A 26,339-nucleotide genomic window follows, 5' to 3' on the forward strand; every position below is an offset into this window, starting at 1 on the left:
CTTCTTCAGTTTCATGTGTTTCGTAAATTGTATCTTATATCTTGGGTATTCTAAGTTTCTGGGCTAATACCCACTTATCAGTGAGTACATATCATATGAGTTCTTTTGTGATTGTGTTACCTCACTCAGGATGATGCCCTCCAGGTCCATCCATTTGGCTATGAATTTCATAAATTCATTGTTTTTAATACCTGAGTAGTACTCCATTGTGTAAATGTACCACATTTTCTGTATCCATTCCTCTATTGAGGGACATTTGGGTTCTTTCAGTCTTCTGGCTATTATAAATAAGGCTGCTATGAACATAGTAGAGCATGTGTCCTTCTTATCCGTTGGAACATCTTCTGGATATATGCCCAGGAGAGGTATTGCGGGATCCTCCGGTAGTACTATGTCCAATTTTCTGAGGAACTGCCAGACTGATTTCCAGAGTGGTTGTACAAGCTTGCCATCCCACCAACAATGGAGGAGTGTTCTCTTTCTCCACATCCTTACCAGCATCTGCTGTCACCTGAATTTTTGATCTTAGCCATTCTGGCTGGTGTGAGGTGGAATCTCAGGGTTGTTTTGATTTGCATTTCCCAGATGATTAAGGATGCTGAACATTTTTTCAGGTGCTTCTCTGCCATTCAGTATTCCTCAGGTGAGAATTCTTTGTTCAGTTCTGAGCCCCATTTTTTAATGGGGTTATTTGATTTTCTGGAGACCACCTTCTTGAGTTCTTTATATATATTTGATATTAGTCCCCTGTCTAATTTAGGATAGGTAAAGATCCTTTCCCAATCTGTTGGTGGCCTTTTTGTCTTATTGACAGTGTCTTTTACCTTACAGAAGCTTTGCAATTTTATGAGGTCCCATTTGTCGATTCTTGATCTTACAGCACAACCCATTGCTGTTCTATTCAGGAATTTTTCCCCTGTGCCCATATCTTCAAGGCTTTTCCCCACTTTCTCCTCTATAAGTTACAGTGTCTCTGGTTTTATGTGGAGTTCCTTAATCCACTTAGATTTGACCTTAGTACAAGGAGATAGGAATGGATCAATTCGCATTCTTCTACATGATAACCGTCAGTTGTGCCAGCACCATTTGTTGAAAATGCTGTCTTTTTTCCACTGGATGGGTTTAGCTCCCTTGTCAAAGATCAAGTGACCATAGGTGTTTGGGTTCATTTCTGGGTCTTCAATTCTATTCCATTGGTCTACTTGTCTGTCACTATACCAGTACCATGCAATTTTTATCACAATTGCTCTGTAGTACACCTTTAGGTCAGGCATGGTGATTCTACCAGAGGTTCTTTTATCCTTGAGAAGAGTTTTTGCTGTCCTAGGTTTTTTGTTATTCCAAATGAATTTGCAGATTGCCCTTTCTAATTCCTTGAAGAATTGAGTTGGAATTTTGATGGGGATTGCATTGAATCTGTAGATTGCTTTTGGCAAGATAGCCATTTTTACTATATTGATCCTGCCCATCCATGAGCATGGGAGACCTTTCCATCTTCTGAGATCTTCTTTAATTTCTTTCTTCAGAGACTTGAAGTTCTAATCATACAGATCTTTCACTTCCTTAACTAGAGTCATGCCAAGGTATTTTATATTATTTGTGACTATTGAGAAGGGTGTTGCTTCCCTAATTTCTTTCTCAGCCTGTTTATCCTTTATGTAGAGAAAGGCCATTGCCTTGTTTGAGTTAATTTTATACCCAGCTACTTCATTGAACCTGTTTATCAGGTTTAGGAGATTTCTGGTGGATTTTTTAGGGTCACTTATATGTACTATCATATCATCTGCAAAAAGTGATATTTTGACTTCTTCTTTTCCAATTTGTATCCCCTTGATCTCCTTTTGTTGTCCAATTGCTCTGGCTAGGCCTTCAAGTACAATGTTAAATAGGTAGGGAGAGAGTGGGCAGCCTTGTCTAGTCCCTGATTTTAGTGGGATTGCTTCCAGCTTCTCACCATTTACTTTGATGTTGGCTACTGGTTTGCTGTAGATTGCTTTTATCATGTTTAGGTATGGGCCTTGAATTCCTGATCTTTCCATGACTTTTATCATGAATGGGTGTTGGATTTTGTCAAATGCTTTCTCCCCATCTAATGAGAAGATCATGTGGTTTTTGTCTTTGAGTTTGTTTATATAATGGATTACGTTGATGGATATTCATATATTAAACCATCCCTGATACCCTGGAATGAAACCTACTTGGTCAGGATGGATGATTCTTTTGATGTGTTCTTGGATTCGGTTAGCAAGAATTTTATTGAGTATTTTTGCATCGATATTCATAAGGGAAATTGTTCTGAAGTTCTCTATCGTTGTTGGGTTTTTCTGTGGTTTAGGTATCAGAGTAATTGTGGCTTCATAGAATGAATTGGATAGAGTACCTTCTGCTTCTATTTTGTGGAATAGTTTGTGAAGAACTGAAATTAGATCATCTTTGAAGGTCTGATAGAACTCTGCACTAAACCCATCTGGTCCTGGGCTTTTTTTGGTTGGGAGACTATTAATGAGTGCTTCTATTTCTCTAAGGGATATAGGACTGTTTAGATCATTAACCTGATCCTGATTTAACTTTGGTATCTGGTATCTGTCTAGAAATTTGTCCATTTCATCCAGCTTTTCCAGATTTGTCGAGTATAGCCTTTTGTAGAAGGATCTGATGGTCCTTTGGATTTCTTCAGGATCTGTTATTATATCTCCCTTTTCATTTCTGATTTAGTTAATTAGGATGCTGTCCCTGTTCCCTTTAGTGAGTCTGGCTAAGGGTTTATCTATCTTGTTGATTTTTCTCAAGAACCAGCTCCTTGTTTGGTTGATTCTTTGAATAGTTCTTCTTGTTTCCACTTGGTTGATTTTGCCCCTGAGTTTGATTATTTTCTGCCGTCTACTCCTCTTGGATGAATTTGCTTCATTTTGTTCTAGAGCTTTTAGGTGTGTTGTCAAGCTGCTAGTGTGTGCTCTCTCTAGTTTCTTTTTGGAGGCACTCAGAGCTATGAGTTTCCCTCTTAGAAATGCTTTCTTTGTGTCCCATAAGTTTGGGTATGTTGTGGCTTCCTTTTCATTAAACTCTAAAAAGTCTTTAATTTCTTTCTTTATTATTTCCTTGACCAAGGTATCATTGAGAAGAGTATTGTTCAGTTTCCACGTGAATGTTGACTTTCTATTATTTATGTTGTTATTGAAGATCAGCCTTAGTCCATGGTGATCTGATAGGATGCATGGGACAATTTCAATATTTTTGTATCTGTTGAGGCCTGTTTTGTGACCAATTATATGGTCACTTTTGGAGAAGGTACCATGAGGTGCTGAGAAGAAGGTATATCCTTTTTTTTTTTTTAGGATAAAATATTCTGTAGATATCTGTTAAATCCATTTGTTTCATAACTTCTGTTAGTTTCACTGTGTCCCTGTTAGTTTCTGTTTCCACGATCTGTCCATTGATGAAAGTGGTATGTTGAAGTCTGCCACCATTATTGTGTGCGGTGCAATGTGTGTTTTGAGCTTTACTAAAGTGTCTTTAATGAATGTGGCTGCCCTTGCATTTGGAGCATAGATATTCAGAATTGAGAGTTCCTCTTGGAAGATTCTACCTTTGGTGACTATGAAGTGTCCCTCCTTGTCTTTTTTGATAACTTTGGGTTGGAAGTCGATTTTGTTGGATATTAGAATGGCTACTCCAAGCCGGGCGTGGTGGCGCACGCCTTTAATCCCAGCACTCGGGAGGCAGAGGCAGGCGGATTTCTGAGTTCAAGGTCAGCCTGGTCTACAAAGTGAGTTCCAGGACAGCCAGGGCTACACAGAGAAACCCTGTCTCGAAAAACCAAAAAAAAAAAAAAAAAGAATGGCTACTCCAGCTTGTTTCTTGGGACCAATTGTTTTCCAGCCTTTCATTCTGAGGTAGAATCTGTCTTTTTCCCTGAGATGGGTTTCCTGTAAGCAGCAAAATATTGGGTCCTGTTTGTGTAGCCAGTCTGATAGTCTATGTCTTTTTATTGGGGAGTTGAGTCCATTGATATTAAGAGATATTAAGGAAAAGTAATTGTTGCTTCCTATTATTTTTGTTGTTAGAGTTGGCATTCTGTTCTTGTGCCTGTCTTCTTTTAGGTTTGTTGAAGGATTACTTTCTTGCTTTTTCTAGGACGTGGTTTCTGTCCTTGTATTGTTTTTTGTTTGTTTGTTTGTTTTTTTCTGTTATTATCCTTTGAAGGGCTGGATTCATGGAAAGATAATGTGTGAATTTGGTTTTGTCGTGAAATACTTTGGTTTCTTCATCTATGGTAATTGAAAGTTTCATTGGGTATAGTAGCCTGGGCTAGCATTTGTGTTCTCTTAGTATCTGTATAACATCTGTCCAGGATCTTCTGGCCTTCATAGTCTCTGGTGAAAAGTGTGGTGTAATTCTGATAGGCTTTCCTTTATATGTTAATTGAGCCTTTTCCCTTACTGCTTTTAATATTCTCTCTTTATTTAGTGCATTTGTTGTTCTGATTATTATGTGTCGGGAGGAATTTCTTTTCTGGTCCAGTCTATTTGGAGTTCTGTAGGCTTCTTGTATGTTCATGGGCATGTCTTTCTTTAGGTTTGGGAAGTTTTCTTCTATAATTTTGTTAAAGATATTTGCTGGCCCTTTAAGTTGAAAATCTTCATTCTATCTCCTATTATCAGTAGGTTTGGTCTTCTCATTTTGTCCTGGATTTCCTGGATGTTTTGAGTTAGGATCTTTTTGCATTTTGCATTTTCTTTGATTGTTGTGCTGATGTTCTCTATGGAATCTTCTGCACCTGATATTCTGTCTTCCATCCCTTGTATTCTGTTGCTGATGCTCGCATCTATGGTTCCAGATTTCTTTCCTAGGGTTTCTATCTCCAGCGTTGCCTCACTTTGGGTTTTCTTTATTGTGTCTACTTCCCTTTTTAGGTCTAGTATGATTTTGTTCATTTTCATCACCTGTTTGGATGTAGTTTCCTGTTTTTCCTTAAGGACTTCTACCTGTTTGGTTGTGTTTTCCTGTTTTTCTTTAAGTGAAACTCTTTGTAACTCTTTAGCAGTGTTCTCCTGTATTTCTTTAAGTGAGTTATTAAAGTCCTTCTTGATGTCCTCTACCATCATCATGAGATATGCTTTTAAATTTGGGTCTAGCTTTTCGGTTGTGTTAGGGTGCCCAGGACTGGCTGATATGGGAGTGTTGGGTTCTGATGATGGTGAGTGGTCTTGCTTTCTGTTAGAAAGATTCTTATATTTGCCTTTCGCCATCTGGTAATCTCTGGAGTTAGTTGTTATAGTTGTCTCTGGTTAGAGCTTGTTCCTCTGACTCTGTTAGCCTGTATCAGCAGACCTGGGAGACTAGCTCTCTCCTGAGTTTCAGTGGTTAGAGCACTCTCTGCAGGCAAGATCTCCTCTTGCAGGCAAGGTGCACAGATATCTGGTGTTCTGACCTACCTCCTGGCAGAAGATGAAGGCCTGAAACAGGGCCTGTCCCAGAAGCTGTTAGCTTCTGTAGTCTACACTCTCATCTGAGCAGACTAGTCTCAGCGGGATCTGGGAACCAAGATGGCTCCCCCAGGTGCTCCGTCAAAGCCCTCCCAAGCCGGGTGGACACCTCTCCTCTGGCAGGGAAGGTGGCAGGATGTCTGGAGCCCGAAAAGGGGTCTGCCTCAGAAGCTCTGTGGCTTCTGCCTGTCCCAGAAGCTGTTAGCTCTGTAGTCCACATTCTCACCAGCACAGACTAGTCTCGGTGGGATCCGGGAACCAAGATCTAGATGTTATTTCATTGCATACTTATTTTGCCCCTGTACGTGCTTCTGGGGTTTCATCGTGTATATGCTGCTGTCCTTTGTTCTCCACAGATCTCGGAGAGTCTGCTTATTTTAACTGCCTTCTCTTTTTCCTTCAGACTAATCTAAACGCTTATATTAGCTTTTTCTGTGTCAGGTCTGCTGCTAAGATTCCCAGTGAATTTGTATTTTAGCTTTTGTTCCCTTCATTACAGATTTTCTAGTTGTGTCTTTTTTATATATATATAATTGCTGTCTCTTTGATAAACCATAATTCTCATTCCCTCAAATACCTGCCTTTAAATCTGTAGAAATGGCTCATGCATCTGTGTATATATCCACGTATTTAAATGTTTGTACATGTGTGAGTTTGGAGACCCTAAGAGGGCATCCATCAGGTGTCTTACTTATATCATTTCTACCTATTCTTTGAGGCCAGGTCTCTGCTTGAGTCTGGGACAGGTTTTCACAACCTTGCCAGATTCCTACACATCTCAGAGATGCACCTTTTTTCACCCCCTTAGAGCTGCTAGTTAATGATGTGCAACATGGCCTGGTGGCATGCTTGGGGCTGGAATCTGACTGTGGTCCCTATGACTGCACAACAAGTGCTCCTCACTGCCACCCCACCTCACAAGCCCTTCCTTCAATTTTCTGAATGTAATAATAACTGAGTTAAAATCCTTGTTGTCTCATAATCTCCATGTCTGTGCTTTTTCATGGACAGTCTCTATTGATGACTTTATTACCTGAGCATGGGTCATACAGTTCTATTTCTTCCTATGATGAGTTGTTTTGTTGAAACTATATGTGGCAACTGTGTAAGTCAGATTCCTGACACCCTGAGGCTTTTTATTGATGCCATTTGTTTGCTGTGTTGTGTGGATTCATTCTGCCAATTAATTAATTGGTATCCCTTCCCTTATAGAGTCACTGACTTCTGTGTTCCCTTAGCTTATTGTAGTCAGCAGTGATTGGGCAAAGACTTTATTAAATGCCTGATGATAATGTCTCCCTGCCCTTGCTGAAGACCTCTGTGTGTGTTGTGTTGAAGCATTTCACACTTCAGACTCTGCTTTCCCCCTGACACACTGTTTCAAATTCAGCCAGAACTGATGGATTAGTGGCTTTCTAAGATTTTTTATAGTAGGCATACAACTGTGTATCTTTATAGACTTAAGAAGAATATGATTGGCCCCTTTGAAGCACCTGAAAATACCTGAATTTTAGCTTTGCTTTAAAAAAATTAATAGCCTTTTTGTTAATCCTGCTAGCAAAATCTTAAGCCTGTCTCCAGCATGATGATGCTACCACAGTGCTTTTATTGAAATATCCCAAGTAGAAGGCTGTTTGCACACAGCAAGCTCCAGGTCAAGATTCTCTGTACCCCATGCACCCAGCTTTTATTAAGCAACTGTGGTATGGAATCTAAGGGAAGCTTCAGACTGTGTCTTCCTTAGCTTCTGTGCCAGGCCTGTCTGCATGCTGCCATGATCCTGCCTTCATGATAATGGACTGAACCTCTGAAATGCAAGTCGGCTCCAATTAAATGCTGCCCTTATAAGAGTTGATGGGGTCATGGTGTCTGTTCACAGTAATAAAAGGCTTACTAAGACAAGTAGGTATAGAGATGTAAGCTGAGGTTTCTCTGTTGTTCAATCCTTCATATCCCATGTAGTTAATGATCAGAACATGACCTTACCCAGGTATCCAATTAGTGACCAGAACTTGACCTTACCCAGGTATCAAGTTAGTGATCAGAACATGGCCTTACTTGGGTATCCAAATTCCTTTTGTTGTTGTTCCTGTGTGCCTGCTGTTCCTTTGTGGACAGATGTTGTTTCTTCAGGAGACTGTCTCCTTTCCATGTCCACTTCCACACAGTGGCAGGTATGCTGTTTTCTTCTCCTTCATTGCTCCACTTGATAAGGCCTGTACCCATATAATACTGTTGGTGGTTGGTCTGTAGTTCATTGCTCCACTTGATAAGGCCTGTACCCATATAGTACTGTTGGTGGTTGGTCTGTAGTTTTACTTGTGCTGTATAGAATTAAATCCAAGGCCAGCATCCACATGAATACCTGAGGGAGTGTGGTATCCCACTTTTAATTCCAGTACAGACATGTAATTTCCACAGCAAGCTAGCTAGCTAGAGGTAGCATTTAGGGAGCCTTGGATTCACCAGAGAGACACTGTGGCAATGCCAACAATTGAGAAAGACTCCTAATAACAGCCTCTGGCCTCTGTATATATGTGCATACCCATGTGCAAACACATAGGTACCACAACTCATCCTCATGCAAAAAAATAAAAAATCTTGTAACAACTCATTAAAAACAAACCTCATATTTACTTAATATCTCCAAATACTCACCTTCTAACAAAGATACTCATATACATCCAAGAGCTTATTTTCTGAAATTTCTACTTTTATGTTTTTGTTATGTGTTATGGAAATATGACTTTCCTTCACATAAGTTTAACTTGTTTACCTTTATGGAGCTAAGTTGGCTGAACTGCTCGTTTATATTCTGGGTATAGTCTGGTCTTTGTCCTAGTAGAGAAACTCAGAGGTTAAAAGAAAAAAAGCAAAGTAATACAGTAGTAAGATTCCAAGCAGAAACAAGTCAGGAAGTGGATGGCCTCGGGTGATCTTACTGTCTCATTTATCTGACTCACAGCTGATTTCTTACTGCATACACATGTATGTCAGGTGGTTTGAATTAAAGTTATTCATCTAAATTAGCTTTCCGTATTGGAAAGAAACATCCTACTTTTCTGTTCCAGTTCCATCTTGGCTTTGTTACTTATTCATAAGTAGACATTTAAAACCAACCTCCCTTTATATCAAAGGAGAGGTAAATGATCACGTCCGTATGTTTCCTTTTCTTTAGAAACTGCCCTGGGTGCGCTAGCAAGAGTCCTGAGAGAAGACTGGAAACAAAGTGTTGAGTTAGCTACAAACATCATCTATATCTTCTTTTGCTTTTCTAGGTAAGTATAGATTCTCAGAGGACTGATCGGCCTGTATTGCTGTCTCCTTGTGTTAGTGTTGACTCTCTCTGTCTTTGTCTGTTTGGCCGTGCTCTGTTCTTATGCTGGCTTTTTTCTTTGTTGTTCTTTTCCTTCAGTCTACACTTCCTTATGCCTGCACACATGCGCGCGCACATTCATATACACGCCATTTGGCATAATGGTGTGGCGTATGATTGTGGCTCTGGAGGAAGATGACCTGTGTTTGAATGCAGTGTCTGCTGTTTACTCGCTGTGTACTCTTGGTTATTTTAATCTCTTTGGGCCTCAGTTCCTTCCTATATAAAATTTTCATTGTAATAGCCATGTTTTCTTCAGTACACATACTTCTGTATTTCACTTTTTATCAATGTAGTAAATACTTAGTGCATACAGTGTAATAGTTTGATTAAATGATTAATTAATTAACTATCAAGGTGATTGGCATTTCCAACTCTGTGAACACTTAACATTTCTTTGTATTGGGCATATTTGAATTCCTCTCTTCCAGTTCTTTCTGAAATATATTAAATTGTTGTGAACTGTAGTTACCATACTATGCTATAAAATTAGAACTTATTCCTCCTATATTACTGTATGTTGGTTTTGGTACTCACTATCCAACTTTCCTTTATTCTCCATAAACTAGCTCTAGAAGTCTCTACTCTCTTTATATGAAGTCAACTCTTCCACATATCTGAACAAGGACATATGACATTTACTTTTCTTTATTTGACTTATTTCATTTAACATAATGTCGTCTAGTTCCATCCATGTTTCTAGTAAATTACAAAGTTTTATTCTCTTAGTGGTTAAATATATTTTATTTATATGTATATGTTTTAATAAGGATGTTATTGAGATTTTATGAAAAATTTCTAGCCAATTAGATCTGAATAAACTAGCATTAGCAAAGAAATTTTATTCAATAAATGCTTGAATAAATTAATTATCTAGCAAACATATACCCAATAAACGAGTGCTTAGTGTTATTATAGTATTTGTTTTGTTAGACAATATTCCAAAATGTATTATGAAACTATTTTAGTAGTTAATGTGGTGATTAATCATAAAAACATGCTTATAATGCTATTTAAGGTAAGAGTAGAATGTTAACACATATTTAAGATAATTTTATAATTTCAAATTTTATTTAAATTTAATTTTTAGTTTAAATTTATTTGAAAAATTATTATACTATGGTTATATTCATCCATTGGAATGTATGCAAACTTAAGTTTTGTATGTTTTATGTCAGTTTAAGCCAAAACCACAGTTTCTCCTATATGAAAAAAAATGTACCCTTTTTAATGTATATTAAAATGTCTTCTTTGAAGCTTTTCTCATTTTCATGGACTCATCACTCACTATAAAATTGGAGCACTGTGTATGAATATCATTGATCATGAGTTAAAAAGACATGAGCTTTGGCAAGAAGAACTCTCTAAGAAGAAGAAAGCTGATATCCTTTCGGTGCCCTCTGACCTAGTGCCTGTCCTTAGGCGCTTTGGATGGTAGGGTGGGCTTGTTCTCTCCGTTTTTTTAATTTCCATCACAGTATTTGGAAATCATGCAAGAATGTGTCAAAGGTAAAGATAGAGGTTGGACTGATCAGGATAAACACAGTTGGACATGGACTCCTGTCTCTCTCCTTTGGACCAGTTAGTGAGGGAGAAGCGTGGCGCCTGCAGCAGTACTGGATGACTAAGAGTCTCAGTGACTGCACATGTGGCACTACAGCCATGTGTTTGCTGAACATGGCTGCTTCTGCACTTCCTGGTAACTGTGATGGGAATGGAGTACCTTTTTCCATGAACCAAATTTTTCAGGGAAGCTAACTTAAAGAGTTTTACTTTTCTATGAAGTTCAATTTTTCTAATTAAGTAAGTTTTTCTAGTCGAGAGGTGTATAGAATGATAGAACCCATGAGATGAACTTTAGAAATTCTCTATTCTAATGTATCTTATGGGCTAAGAATTATTTTTTGTTCTTTAACAGATGCTTTCAAGCACTATGTTATTGCCCATTGGCTTAAAGCATTTTGGGAGTGGGTGGTCCTTTGCTTTTTGAGCTATTCAGATAACTTCTATCTCTTGATTTTAGTTTTCCATATTGAATACAGTAGAATGATATTCTTCTCTTCAGCATTACAGTAATCTCATCTGAAGCAATTTATCATATGGTCTTTACAATTTAATTCTAGCTCAAAGGTCCTGGACTATTCATACTTGTCTTAACATGAGATGTTTTATAAATCAGCAAGCCATTGTAAGCAATAGCATTATTTGACTACACTATATATTTGTATCTGTTAGAAATGAAAGCAACATTCCTGTAAAAAAAAGTGAGAAAACTGAGGCAGAGAGGCAGATGAGCATAATGGACTGAAACTACTTTATTGAATCAATGAGAGATCCCAGCTTTTCTACAGGATGAAGGTTTAGTGCATGTACACACATAAGTAGCTATCAGGAAATTACAGCTATTTTTAATTTTTTTTTGTATTTTTTTTCTGGTTTAAATGGGAGCAGGATAGGTGGTTTTCTATACCTAGGCATATAGTTTCTGCCAGTGTAGCTGAAGTCAGGCTGGGACTAAGATGTTTTTTATGACTAGGGACTAGTGCCCAGGAGCCGGATGCAGGTCTTCTTGACCCGAGGCTACTACCCATTGAGTCCTGTTTGACCAAGGGTGGTGCATTCCTTAAATCTTCTTTGTGGAACTCATGGGCCTGATTCTTTAGAATGTCCTTCTCTTGGAATCTCCAACCTGAGCAAGGTGCTAAAAAGCTGTAGAATTAATCTGCATATTCAAATATTTTGGCTGTCTGCCTGAAGAAGAGTTTATTATTCTTAACAACTACAGGAGTTTCTGTGAGAAAGTAACCTTTCTAATGGGCCCACTTAGAGCCTGTTCTAGACTTGGCAACGTTCATAGCATGTTTGCATGTAGTTACTGAGAATCCAAGTATTTGGTGGAGTCAAACATTTCCTCATACTAGGACTACAAGGGACTTATGTATGGGACCTTTGGCTAACATGCCCTGTTTTGCACAGTCCTGCGGCTAAGATTTTAAATGGGTGAGGAATATAGCTCAAGTTGTAGCCAGGCTTGGTAGCACATGCTTTTTAACCCCAGTACTCCAGAGGCAGAGGTAGGTGGGTCTCTGAGTCTGGGCCCAGCTGAGTCTACATAAGTTCCAGGTCAGCCAGAGTTACATAGTGAAACCCTGACTTAATTATTAATAATAATGACAATAATTTGCATATAAAACATAATTGCACTGTTCTCAAAGTAGTCTTCAGTAGTCTTTTTTCACTTCAGTTCATGCTTGCAATCCTTAACTTGATTTTACTTGATGAAGATCTTGAAAATCAAACATTGAGAAAGGATTATGACAAAACCTTTAAAAAATACCAAGGACTTGTGGTAAAACAAGAGCAGCTATTGAGAGGTATGAGTTCCTGGTCACTTCCTGTAACCTGACACTCAGAAGCTAATGTAAAATTATTTTAGCTTTCAAATTCTGTTTCTAACATTTGTTGAATAATAAGAGACTTTAATATTATATGGCTTTGCTGTCACTTAAGATGCAGAAACTTAAGATTTAGTTAGAATGGCATTGATCCTTTCAGTGAAGTACCATAGTCCTGGCTCATAGTCAACTATGGATTGGATTTTGGGTTATTTAATTGCTTATTTGATGACCTTTGTACATGGATATATTTTTGTTCCCTGATTGTTCTTAGCTTTTCTAACTACACTGAAGTTTTCAAATTTTGCTGCTGTTCTGTTTGGTTTGGCATTGAAAGGAGCCAAAACAAGGACTGCACTGATAGACAGGCATCTTCTGCTGCACCCTGCCTCCCAGCCTGTTTCAAAGATCTGAAGTTGCATAGTTAAGCTCAGCCTATTGAAGAAGAAGGCAGGACCTTTTCAATGTTCAGTGTTTAAAAAGACTAGAATATAGTAACTTTGACCTGGGTCAACACATAAGCCAAAATATGTTAGATCTTTAAAAATAATTGTTTTGTTAGAATTTAAAAACACTAAGTTGGTTTTTTAAAGAATAGTAAGCTCTATTTTTAACCAAAATACTTTATGCAAATGTTTTATGTTCTATTCACCCAGTTTTATTGAGAGTTAATTGATAGATAGCAAACATAATTTGGTATATTTGAATTTATGCAAATAATTACTAGACTGTGACATATTCAATGTAGATATATCCACCATTCCATAGCTGCTTTGTATATCTGTTGTCATTCTGTCATTTTTTTTTCTTCTCCCTCCTTCTCTAGTAATTTAGAGGAATAAGTAGAATTATACAGTATCTTGTTTGGTCAGAATAAAGATACATCCATGTTGTTGGGTTTATCAGTATTTTTTTCTTTTAATTATTCATATCTGATAATTTTCCATATTCTCTTATGGATTCTTTCTAGTTTTTGGCAGTTGCTTTGCTGTGCTCCTTTGAGCAGTCATCTATATGAACAGATATCATTTTGTGTTTACATCCTCAGAGATGGCACAGTGTGCATTATTTAGCTACATTGAAGACTACCACTACATAGAAGTGTTCTTCTTGCAACCCTCCTAGCCGATGTTCCCACCATTAGTGCATAAAAGTCCCAAGTAACTGAAAAGGATGGATAGGAGCTGGGTGGTGGCACACATCTTTAATCCCAGTACTTAGGAGGCAGAGGCAGACTGATCTCTGAGTTCAAGGCCAGCCTGGTCCATAGAGTGAGTTCTAGGACAGCCAGGGCTACACAGAGATGTCCTGTCTTAAAGAAAGAAAGAAAAGAAAAGAAAAGAAAAGAAAAGAAAAGAAAAGAAAAGAAAAGAAAGACTGATATGATCAATATTATTAACTTTAGCTAACTTATAATTTAATATAATTGTAGTCATGATTTGAACTTCCCAGTCTACTCTGGGAAGAGAGTCTCTTCATATATCAATCTGCATTTCTTTAGTTGAAGTCTCCTTTCATGTATTTTGTTTATTTCTTAGTGGGGTTATTTGTTTACATACATGTTTATGTATATGTATTATGTTTGTGTGATATGTTTTATATAAACTTTATAAAATACATGATTTGTTCACAATGCAGTCTGATTATATCTTTTCACTCACTAATAATGTCTTTTGAGGATAAGAATTTCTGGTCTTTAAGAATTATAAAGACTAATTGTTGTTAGGCACTGTATCTATAATATCTTCCCTAACTGGAGTTCACAGAGATGCTTTGCTGTGTTTTATTCTAGAAGTTCTGTCATCCCAGGGTTTGTAGTAAAATCAGTGATTCATTTTGAATACATTTGAATGAGTCAGCTTTTTGGGTTGTTTTTTGTCATATGAATATATGCACTATTTATTTCAAAGTTGGAATTAGTTTCTGTCTTTGCCAGAAAGTCATTCCTCCATATATGTGCATGTCTGTTTGGCACTTTGTCTACCCATCATTTTTGTGTAGTTTTTGCTGATAGACAGCGTAACGATTATAGAAAAGGTTTTAAATAATTTTAAGTATAAAGCAGAATAAAGAAGAGCTTACTCAATGTGGTCACATGGGGAAGCAGATCAAAGAGATACAGAGAAACCCTCAAGTATGTCTTTGGAATTCTGAAGAAAAATCAATTCAAATAGAAGGTCAAGGAGATGTGCATCTAAGCAGTTCCGGTCAAGATGTGTACCCGCCCACTATTGACCCATTCTTGTCTGAGTCTCAGTCTCATCCTGTAAGTGGTCTGACAAGTTGTTAGAACTGTATGAATTCTTTTCAAGGGAGACAGATTTCCCCTCTGCCTGGCGCCTTTTCCTTCTCTCAGCATGAGATTCTTCAAGGGTGCATTGTTTCAGGAGTCTGCTTGTATCTCTTCAGAATGTCATCATTTCTACCAGACTTCTAATATTTCTCCACTTCATGTTTTAGCACCTCAGGATTGATATGCAACATTTCCGTGTCTGAAACAAATATAATATACAAAATACAAATAATGGCCAAGGCTAGAGCACATTTTGTTAGTGCTGTGTACCTATGCAAGAGAACCATTTTTCATAATCTCTTGGCATTTAGTCACTTTTGGAAGGGCTGGCACAAGCAATTTTGCCTTGTAGGTTTGAGAAACATCTCATCATAAAGTCTAGGCTGGCCTTAGAATTATTATCTTCTTGGTTCAGTTTTTCTAGTGATGGATGCCCACTATGACTATTTTAGTTCTGAAAGTCTCCTTCCCACCCTACCCTCCTTGTCTCTCAATACTTTTTTTTTAATTAGATATTTTCTTTATCTACATTTCAAATGTTATTCCCTTTCCTAGTTTCCCCTCCGAAAATCCCCTATCCTCTCCATCCCCCGCCCCCTGCTCCCCAACCTACCCAATCGCATTTCCTGGCTCAGGCATTCCCCTATACTGGGGCATAGAATCTTCACAGGGCCAAGGGCCTTTCCTTTCATTGATGACTGACTAGGCCATCCTCTCCTACATATGCAGCTAGAGCCACGAGTCCCTCCATGTGTTTTCTTTGGTGGTTTAGTCCTAGGGAGCTCTGAGGTTGCTGGTTAGTTCATATTGTTGTTCCTCCTAGGGGGCTGCAAACCCCTTCAGCTCCTTGGATACTTTCTCTAGATCTTTCATTGGGGACCCTGTGCTTTGTCCAGTGGATGACTGTGAGCATCCACTTCTGTATTTGTCAGACACTGGCAGAGCCTCTCAGGAGACAGCTATATCAGGATCCTGTCAGCAAAATCTTGTTGGCATCTGCAGTAGTGTCTGGGTTTGGTGGTTGTTTATGGAATAGATCCCCAGGTGGGGCAGTTTCTGGATGGTCAGTCTTTCAGTCTCTGCTCTGAACTTTGCCTCTGTTACTCCTTCCATGGGTGTTTTGTTCCCCCTTCTAACAAGGATCGAAGTATCCACATGTTGGTCTTCCTTCTACTTGAGTTTCATGTGTTTTACAAATTGTATCTTGGATATTCTGTTGGCTGGAGAGATGGCTCAGTGGTTAAGAGTACTGGCTGCTTGCTCTTCCAGAGGTCCTGAGTTCAATTCCCAGCAACCACATGGTAGTTCACAATCATCTATAATGGGATCTGATGCCCTCTTCTGGTGTGTCTGAAGACAGCTACAGTGTACTCATATACATAAAATAAATATTTTCTGAAGGCGTTGATGATTAACCATCTGGCGGTTTGTTCTTCATTGTTCCACAATCCTGGTTGATCTGGGTTGGACCCACACTGGGGGAAGAAGAAAAGTGACAGATGGAGCTAGTGCTGCTAAGCCTTTCAGGCTCAATTTAACCAGTGGAATATAGAAGAAATGGCTCTTGGGTTGGGTTTACATAGGGTCCATTCTGCTTGTCTTGTGGGAAATATCCTAGCATCTCAAAATGTTCAGGTTTCTTTGTCAGAAGCTGTACTTGTGTAGACTGTTAACAGTTTACTTATAAGACTTGACGAAAACACAACTACCAGTAATACACAACAGTTAGTTAGAAGCCTTTACAAAAAGAGCAATAAAAATAGAACTATTTTGAAAAATAACTGAGTACAGGCTTGCAGATATCTAATGCTTTTCAATCTTGAAAGTTTTACATGGTATGAGTTGTCTCACTTTGTCACACAGGGCCACCTCTCTTGTGGCTTCAGAGTTAGCTCAGACTGTTCATCCTGGCCCATGGCCAGCAAGGAGCAGGCATGTGCTGACCTGCTGTGCTGCTAGCTCATGGTGGCTTCTGGCTGGCCGAAGCTAGGGTTACTGTCTCTCCTTTAGCCATAGCTGCTTGCTGCAAATGCATTGTGCAGAGCAATAGCTCTTGCTACTTTGCATGTATGAATTTTACATGTTCTTTAACTCTGTTAATTTTTCATAACATGTAAACTTTAGATACACAATTGTACATGTTTCTAGTCACTTGCATTGTGCATCAAATACACTGACATCAGATTAAAATAGTCGCTTTCAGTGCAATCATCTAAAGCCTGCAACACAAGCTGGTCAGTTTTTTAATTTTTTATTAGAGTTTAACTTGCTCTGTTTTGTTGTTTTAAGATGGAAGCTGAGGTCATTTGTCTAAGAGTTTAGTTTAGAACACAAATGTTCCCTCTGACTGCAACCCACATAGTTTCATGGTTTTTTTATTTATAATTTTATTTGGTTAAGGTTAATTTCCATTTCCCTTTTTTTAACTCATAGGTTATTTACGCAGCAATCATTTTGTTCCAGATAAGTAGGGATTTTCCACAGATTTTAGTGTCATTGATATGTCCTCTTCTGTGTTTAATTTCAGATGGTTTATGACTTTTGTCTTCATGTTCACTAGCCTTTTCTTCTCCCGGCAGTGTGTTTATATTCCATTTCATTGTTAAGAACTTTTAGGCTTTTTTATTTTTTGGTCCCCCACATGTCTTCCTAACTTCCCCTGCTTTTGGGTTGTATCTCCTATGCCTTTAAATGACTCGATAATCTTTGATTGTCTACCAGATGGTATGAAATGTACATTATTCCTTATTTATATAAATGGTCTTTTATTATGGGGTGCTAGAGAGATGACTCAACAATTTTGAGTACTCATTGCTCTTACAAGAGGACTAGTGTTCAGTTTCAACACACACATTAGGTAGGTCACATCTACCTCTAAGTCCAGTTTTAAGAGATCCAGTGCTCTTTTCTAGCCTCTATGAGTACTGCATACATGTGGTATGCATACAGACAAGCAGGCACACACCCAAGCATAAAAATGAAATAACCAAGCACTCAGTTAATTAAAAGTTAATAAATATTTTTGAGTTTTGGGAAATAGTTTAGCAACCTGGAGAGATTTTGAGCCTTTTAGGTCTTGATCTTGATTTGTGACTATAAGTAGAATTTAGTCTAAATTTCCTTACTGCTACTAAGGCAAGACACTTTGAAAATTCCTCAATTACCCAGAATTTCCAGTGTGAGCTATTTCTAGTTTCTTGTACAGCACCATGTGATTTCTCTTCTAATCCTTGCTTGTTGTTGTTCTGTCCTGGGCTCAGTTGGCTCCTAATTATACTCGTGCCCAGCTGTACCCTACTCCATATACAAGGGAGTTTATAGAACTCCAGAGTTGTCTCTGTAGAGCTGTCCAGTGCTCTTCTGGGTGATTTTGCTTCCGGCAGACCTTCAGTCCATCTCCATTGCTTGGAGATTTGTCAGGTTCTGCCTGAGTTCTTCCTTGTGTGGTAATGTGGATGCTTGGCCTGGACAGCCTTCTAGGCCGTCACAGGAGCCTTCTAGGCCATCACAGGACTGTTTCCATTGTTTCTTACCGCTCAGAGATTACTACAATTCATTGTTTGATGTCTAGTATTGTGAAAACCTTAGTTTGTGTATTTTAATCTTTTGTTTGTTTTTAATAAAACAAATCTCTAATGAAGTTGCTCAAAATGGCTCCCTTTAAATTATTCTCACACAGTTCTGAAGCCTAGAAGGCAAAAATTAAAGTGATATCATGATCATGTTTCTTCTCTTGGCTCTAGAGAATAATTACAACTTGATTGTCATTTTGGTATCTTTCAGGCTGTCTAATACTTCTTGGCTTGTTTGTTACAAATCACTCCCAACTCTGCTTGCATTTCAACCAGGGCTTCAGTTACTAGATTAAGACCCTAATTGATTATTGCATTATCTTATCTACTACAGTTGCAAAGACTATATTTCCAAGTAAAGCCTAATGCTAAGGTCCTGTTAAATTTTAGGTAGGCACTGTTCAACTCACTTCATCACCTTTGGCTATACACAGAAGGCTTCTGTGTGCTCTCAACACAGCTTAAACATCTTCTTGCATTATCATATTGCATGGAAGCTCTCAACATGGTGCAGCAGGATAAATAACTGAGCTGAGACTCTGCTGGACATGTGTTTCTATTTAGTTCTGCTGCCTCCTAGCTATGTAGATAGGGCAAGTTACTTAAGTTATGTACAGCTAGTTTTCCTGTCTATTAGATGTTTATGCTACATTTGCTTATAAATATTTTAGAATTATTTATTTTTGTTCAGTAGCATAATAGCTGTCATATATGCAGTATAATTTACCTTTCTATGGCAAATTTTGCTAAATAAATATTTATCAATTTGTTCTAGTATAAGTATGCAAACATATATTTGCATATATTTCCGTCTTCTTGGCATTAAGATTTCATGGTGGATAATAAGAATGTGTTAAAAGAGGCTGGGGAAGTGACGTATGCCATGACTCTAGCTAGCACTGGGGTAGCTTAGATGGGAGGATCACACGTTCACAGTCAGCCTGGGCTAATGGTCAAGTCCTGTCTAAACAGACAAAACTATTAAGTGAAATGCCAGAAATAGTAACATCAAGGCATTAAAGAAGGCAAAAAGGATTATATTTATCAATAACCTATATAACTTTGACAAAAATATTTTTTCAAGCCACACTCTGAAACTTCCTGTCAAGACAGAATATAAACTATGACCTATTATACAATTCTCACCTTCAGAAAGGAAGTTGTTTGATTTCTGTGGGGAACTGATATCTTTATTACAGGTGTCTAAAGGACATTTTATTTAGAACTGGTAGGGCCTGCCCTGATCCCCATCTGGCATAACAACAATGTCAGGAGCCATCTAGGAAAGGCTAAGGCTATCAGGTGACCTTGCTGGAGATGGCCCACCATTTTTGCATGGCCTAAGATGGATGAGCTCTGAGAGGCAAGGTCTCAAGAGACTTCATCTCAGGATGGCTTCTTGCAGCTGATAAGCCTTTCTGATCACTCTTACCTAGTCTAAGGATTCCTGAGCATTAGCCCACCCTATTGAGTAGTCTTCGTGCAGATCAACTTCGTGCACATCAAAGATGAACTTTCATGAACTAACGTTGTTTAGGTGAATTAATGATTTTACAAAGTTTTGATTTGATTCAAATAATCTTAGGAAGAAAGTCTTAAAAGATTGTTTTAGTTGTGACCTTGAAAGATATAATAAAGTTAAAATCAAGAATAGAACATCCTCACTCCTCATGTTAAGAGTAAAGGCTGTACAATAAGGAATACAGTGAGTTTTCACAATTACACTAAAGAGATATAGACTTGGGACAAGTTTGTATTCAAAGAAAAATATCCAGGTCCATGAATGAAGCCACAGGTGTGCACTATGATAGGGAATTAAGGAGCCTTTCACCTGGCAAGGGAGGGGACTTAGAACTAGAGAGAAGGGAGCCCTAACAATTAAGCTTTCTTTTTTTCTTTTTAATCCCCTGATGCTAACAAAAAGAGTTTATTACCAGAATCCAATAGCTTTTCCCCTTAGAATAGCAAAAAGTTAGAATTGCCAGAGATAAAGTTTGGCCTTGTCACTGACTCCATACTCCTGGCTGCCTTCCTCAAAAAAAAAAAACAAAAAAAAAAACAAAAAAAAAACCTGGTGCTTTGGAGCCCCCAGCAAGTTGTACTTCTTAACTCTTGCAGTGACTAAAAGAAAATGGATTTGAATGTGAGAAATAGATGCTTTTGTGTCCTCATAGGTCTCAAGCTACCCCTAGTGACAGCGTGGCTCACAGCAGCCACTGGAGACTGAAATGTTGTGGAATGATATCTTTATTTTGTATGTGTAAAATTATTTCCCGTTTATTGTTGGCCGACTTATATATCAATAATTACCATTTAATTACTATTAAGCTCTAAGCTCATGGAGAATTTAAAATGCTGTGTGTTAACTAAAAAAGGAATAAAATAGAATAGGTAGAGGAGTATGATTCTCACTGTATTACATAATATCTATGTCTTATTTGGTCAAGCTTGAACATTTTAATTAGGTTAAAAATTTTAAATACAGAGCCTTTTAGAACTGTGTTTATGACCTTGATATGCAGAACTGAGTTACAGCCATTGACTCCATCTGCCATTCATTCAGCCCTGGTGTATTTTCATTTCCTAGTTGCTCTCTATTTGCTTTTGAATCTTGCGGAGGACACACGTACAGAACTGAAGATGAGGAACAAGAATATCGTTCACATGTTGGTGAAGGCTCTCGATCGGGACAATTTTGAGCTGCTGATTCTGGTCGTGTCATTCTTAAAGAAACTCAGTATTTTTATGGAGAATAAAAATGACATGGTAATGTACAAAGCTTCTTCAAGTAAGCCACATTGGTCATTTTAAAGTTAAGATATTCTGATAAAACATATTTTCTACCCCTACTAAGGTAATTGTGAATATTTTATAACTATAACAGCTTCATTAGGAAATATCAGTGATATCATTACTATTCTAGATAATAGAAGCTTTCTGAGGAAAAATATTTTCTAATATGCTAAAATAGATATACATGATATCTTTAAGAAAATAGCTTATACTTTCAGGTTCATTTGGTGTTACTTAAACTATTTTACTTCTTGTATTTCTGACTTTGGTGTATTCACTAAATGCTTATAATTATGATCATCCTGAAGTGGTTAATATATCAGAAAGTTCTAGACATTAATATTATATTTATATTTAATTTCCAATGATATCATAGAATTGGAAGATCGGAAACAGCTCATCTCATCAAATATCATTTTTATTGGGGAGAAAAAATGAGGTTCAGCAAAGTTAGCTACTCACACAGAGTTATAAGAAGTGCTCAGTGTGTGAGAAGTGAAGTCAGAGCTTTACTTTAGACATCCGTGCTTCAGGTTTACATGGGGAAATGCCCTTCCTTATAAGTGACAGCATCTTGTGAAATAGTACTTTTAGAACTCAGCTAGACTGCACATACATGGCACATGTAATCACTCTGATTTTACCCAGAGAGCAAAGAATCCCAGACACCAAATCCTGTCCTAAAAACATCTCTCTAAACTCAGGTTTGCTCCTGAGAGGGAGAACTTAATCTTTATTTTTACTGTTGTTTAGTTGGTTGGGGTTTTCTTTGTTCAGTGGGGGGGTCTTTTGAGACAAGATGTCACTTAGCCCAGTCTGTCTTCAACCTTATGTAGCAAGTGCTGGGATCACAGGTGCAGACCCTTTAACTCCATTTTCTTCTTGTTGCTTTCAAGCAATACTAACAGAAAGTTTTGTAATGATTTTATTGATAAGCTTCATATCAACTTCATATTGATAACTTTATATAATGTTTGGATCAAATCCAACCTACATTCCTCCTGCCTCCCAATTCCTCCCCTACTCTCCACCATATCCCACTTTCCTTCCCGAATTCATGAACTCGTTTACTTTTTATTTTATTTAACTCACCGAGTCTCTTTAGTGCTGCCTGTATGCTCATGGTATAGGGTGATTTACTGGAACATGGGCGAGCTCTCAGGGCTGCATCTCCTAAGAAAACTGCATCTTCCTCCCCAGCATCCATCAAGTGCCAGTAGAATCTCAGCTAGGAATGCGACATAGCATTCAGCTCACCTCTTCCCTGTATATTTTAAGTAAATGTAATTTTTACCTTAAAAATAATTTTAATTCATGATTTGAATTAGATGATAGTTATTATACAGTAGAAATATATAATAATATAATAAAATATATTAACCTGGCATCTCATTTATGCACATTAGAGTATGTCATATTAGCATGTAGTTTTAAAAGCAATTGTAAAAAGGTGGACATCATATGGGTTTGCTTACTGTTTTGGCTTATGACTTCATTTTAATATATATATTTTAGATGCAAAGCTTTTATCAGTTATATGTTTCATGTATTTTATTCTTTTCTGTAGCTTAGCTTTTTCGTTCTCCCATAAAGAGCAAAGGTTATAATTTTGGTAAAGTACAGCATATAAAAACATGCCCTTAGCAGGCTGTGGTCTGATGTTGTATTGAAGCATTCTTCATTAACTCAAAAAAGCTTCCTTCAAGTTTTGTAGGATTTTGCTGTTATTTTAGTCTGGTCATTTTATTGTGAGTTAAGTTGGAATATGGTATGAGGTACAGATCAAGATGTACTTTGAGGGTTAAGAACACATGCTGTTTTTGCAGAGAACCATCATTCTATTCCCAACATTAATAGCGAGCAGCTCACAACCACCTGCTGCTCCGATTCCAGGGGATCTGACATCCTCTTTGGGCATCTGCATGCATTTCATGCTTATACAGACTAGCAGGCAGGCACTCGCATGTACATAACGTCTTTACAAAGAGATTTGCTTGTGAATATTGATGTCACCTTCGGTTTTGTTACAGATCTAGTGTTAAAAGATGGGTTTTTTATTGTTAAATTGTCTTTCTTGCATTATGAAATAGACTTTACGCTATGGGGGACTTTTGGGATAGCATTGGAAATGTAATTGAGGAAAATATGTAATAAAAAATATTAAAAATTAAAAAAAAAAGAAATAGACTTTATTTGCTTTTATTTTTCAGTTTTTTAAAAATGTAATTGACTAGGGATGTAGCTTCATGGCAGTAGTTCTTAGGTTTTTTTTTTTTTTTCAGGATGAAGAAAAGAAAGAAATCTTTATTCATTGGTTGTGCTATAAAACAGGTGGTGGGCCATATTCGTCCCACTAAGCACAATATACTGAGTCTTAATCTAAAATTTTAGCTACTACTTGCAGTCTGGTGGTCTCTCCCAGTTTTAATAAGATTTCAAAATAATATCTTGAGTTATGCCCAAAAACTGTGATGTTTTACCTTTAGTGTCCCAGACTGGTATTTGCATTACTAGTTCTTCATTAATGGCATAGACGACTCCCTTATTAACCGCATAAAGGGCCAGAGGCCTCTTTTCTTAAGCTCTTACAATGCTGATCTGTGGCTGTCACCTGGAACGTTTGATTTCAGAGGGGTTCCGTGCCAAAGAATACTCTGACCTATCCCCACTTGGATTTACATTTGCAAAGACAAGTCTGCTAGGTATAAGACAAGGTTGACTTCCTTAGCTGAATATTAAACACCTCCATAATCTTCCAAGATTTATCTTTAAGTTTCTGCTAATCTCGATATACTTTATCCTGTGATCACAGCCAAGCAATTGTAATTCCCCAAATAATGTTCCCGACTAGTTTCTTTCATTCTGTACTAGCAGTGCTTTTCTTAACCAGAAAAATAATTTATATTCATTAAGACTTTGTTCTGAATCTGAAGTCTTCTCTTCTCGATGTGTTAATGACTCCTTCCGGGCTGCTTCCAGAGCACTTCTGTTTGTTTATTGATTATTACATTCTATTTTTATTACTTGTCTTACTTGTCCACTCTTTTTAGACAGAGGAAATCTTCAAAGGCAAATGGGACCTTGTCTGTTTTGTCGGAGGCCTGGGATATGATGGGTAGTGTTCAGTTGTGCAGGATTTTCAAGAATTGAATGCTCTTTGTTTTCCAGCTACAGCAGCAGAATGAGGGAGAGAGTGGATAGATAACGTAGGGGGTGAAGAGTTTCCTTTAAAAGTCTGATGTTAATATAAAAACATTTGAGTTGAAATGAGATTACAAGCTAATTCGTACTTAAGAAATAGTTACAACATTATGAACTAACCAGTACCCGGAGCTCTTGACTCTAGCTGCATATGTATCAAAAGATGGCCTAGTCGGCCATCACTGGAAAGAGAGGCCCATTGGACATGCAAACTTTATATGCCCCAGTACAGGGGAACCCCAGGGCCAAAAAATGGGAATGGGTGTGTAGGGAAGTGGGGGGGGGGGAGGGTATGGCGGACTTTTGGGATAGCATTGGAAATGTAATTGAGGAAAATACGTAATAAAAAAAAAATATATATATATATAAAAAGAAAGCTTATTAGGCTTCCCTAAAATAAAGAAAAGATAAAAAAAAGAAAGAAAGAAATAGTTATACGTAATAGAAACAGGTTATGTTGAAACCTTTTATATAATCTTGTTTTGTAATCTAATGCAAATATTTTTTCACTATAGGTAGAGATGGATATTGTTGAAAAACTGGTAAAAATGATACCCTGTGAGCATGAAGATCTCCTGAATATCACCCTCCGGCTCCTCTTAAACCTCTCATTTGACACAGGCCTGAGGAACAAGATGGTACAAGTTGGACTTCTCCCGAAGCTCACTGCACTCCTGGGTATGCTTTAGCATAGATGCTGCTGTTTCTTGACATTTGCCACGTTATTAGCTCAACCTAGTGTAGAAAAGATGTCTATGAAAAGATCACCCTTATAAGGGGATCTTATAAGAACTTATAAGCTTCTTCTAACTGAAAATTGAAGAGTGAAAGAATAAGCATATTAATAAATTATGACCTATCCCAGGATTCCTAGTTGAAGAATGGACTGGAATAGGACCTTAAACACCTTGACCTCATTATTCCTCTGTATGGTTTGAATGTAAATGCCCCTTCCAGGCTCATGTGTTCTAACACTTAGTGCCCTGGCACCATTTGGGGGTGCTGTAGAACCCCTAGGAGGTGGAGTCTTGCTGAAGGAAGCTGCCAGTTGGGGCAGGCCATGAGGATTTATAGCCCAGCCATACCTCCCACTCATTCTGTGCTCCCCAGCTGCCAGTGCATGACCAGCTACCCTGACCCGGCTGAGGTCTGGTTCACACTTTTAATTGTACTCTTTTACTAACTACTAACTGAAATTTTAGAATTCCTTCTATGTTCTGGATTTTAACCATCTATCAAACAGAAGGTTTATAATTTTTTTTCCATTCTGTAGATTCTCTTTTTACTCTGCTATTGCCTTTGTTCTGTAGACTCTGAGTTTTTATATACTACTCAGTTTGGCCTTGTTCCCTAAGCTTTTGGGGTCTTTTCCAAAAGTTCATTTTCCACTATGATGTCTTGAAACATTTCTCCTGTAGTTTTGTCCAATAGGCTTACAGTTGTGGGTCTGATACTTAAGTCTTTAATCCATTTTAAGTTGGTTTTGTATACGATGACTAAAAGTGTCTAGTGTCTTCTCCATGTATACGATGTTCTTGCTAGTGCCATTTAGTGGGAGCCTAGCTCTTTTCCAGTGCCTGTGCTCAGCAGACTTCTGTTGGAATCATGATAGATGCCTGGGTTTGCCCCAGCTCCTCTCCTCTAGTCCATTTTCCTTTCCTTTTTTTTTTTTAATCCAGAACCTATAGTCTCAAGTTACTGTACCTAATAGGTTTTGAAAGCAAGTAATGTCTCTTGCTTTTTATTTCCTCAAAATTGCTTTGATTGGCCAGAATGTTGTGATTTCATATGAACTTCAGTATTATTTTTATTAGTTCTATGGAGAATGTCATTGATATTTTGATGGTGATTATAGAGAATCTGTAAATTTGGGTAACATGGATAATTAGTAATATTTATTTTTCCATTTCATGAATTGCAGGATGCAGTGTGTGTCTGTGTGTGTTAGTATGCGTGTGTATGTGAGTGAGTGTATATATGTGTGTGTGTGAGTGAGTGAGTGAGTGTATATGTGTGTATCCTTCAATTTCATTCATAGATATTTTATAGATATTATGAAGATTTTTTACTTTGATCAAACTTCATTACCAAGCATCGTTTTACCTTTTTAAAATAAGATTGGATCATTCATGTCTCTAATTTTTTTTAATACTCACTCTTTGTATATCGGAGTTCACTGTTCATTTTGTATATTGACAATTCACTGTATTTTTAAAATTAATT

General features: G+C 37.6%; 1 protein-coding gene across 2 annotated transcripts in view; it reads left to right on the forward strand.

Annotated features, from left to right (window-relative positions):
* The window catches only part of Kifap3 (kinesin associated protein 3), a 135,336-nt gene that overhangs the window by 21,517 nt on the left and 87,480 nt on the right, over window positions 1-26,339 (forward strand). For both annotated transcript variants that reach the window (XM_021160355.3, XM_021160363.2), the window contains exons 6-10: window positions 8,665-8,764; window positions 10,120-10,244; window positions 12,138-12,236; window positions 20,710-20,888; window positions 24,632-24,794. In XM_021160355.3, the coding sequence (XP_021016014.1) occupies window positions 8,665-8,764; window positions 10,120-10,244; window positions 12,138-12,236; window positions 20,710-20,888; window positions 24,632-24,794 (666 nt within the window). The remainder of the gene's footprint in view (window positions 1-8,664; window positions 8,765-10,119; window positions 10,245-12,137; window positions 12,237-20,709; window positions 20,889-24,631; window positions 24,795-26,339) is intronic.

Source organism: Mus caroli, unplaced genomic scaffold (assembly GCF_978045245.1).
Source record: "Mus caroli unplaced genomic scaffold, Mus_caroli_1 scaffold_1, whole genome shotgun sequence".
Classification (NCBI taxonomy): domain Eukaryota; kingdom Metazoa; phylum Chordata; class Mammalia; order Rodentia; family Muridae; genus Mus; species Mus caroli.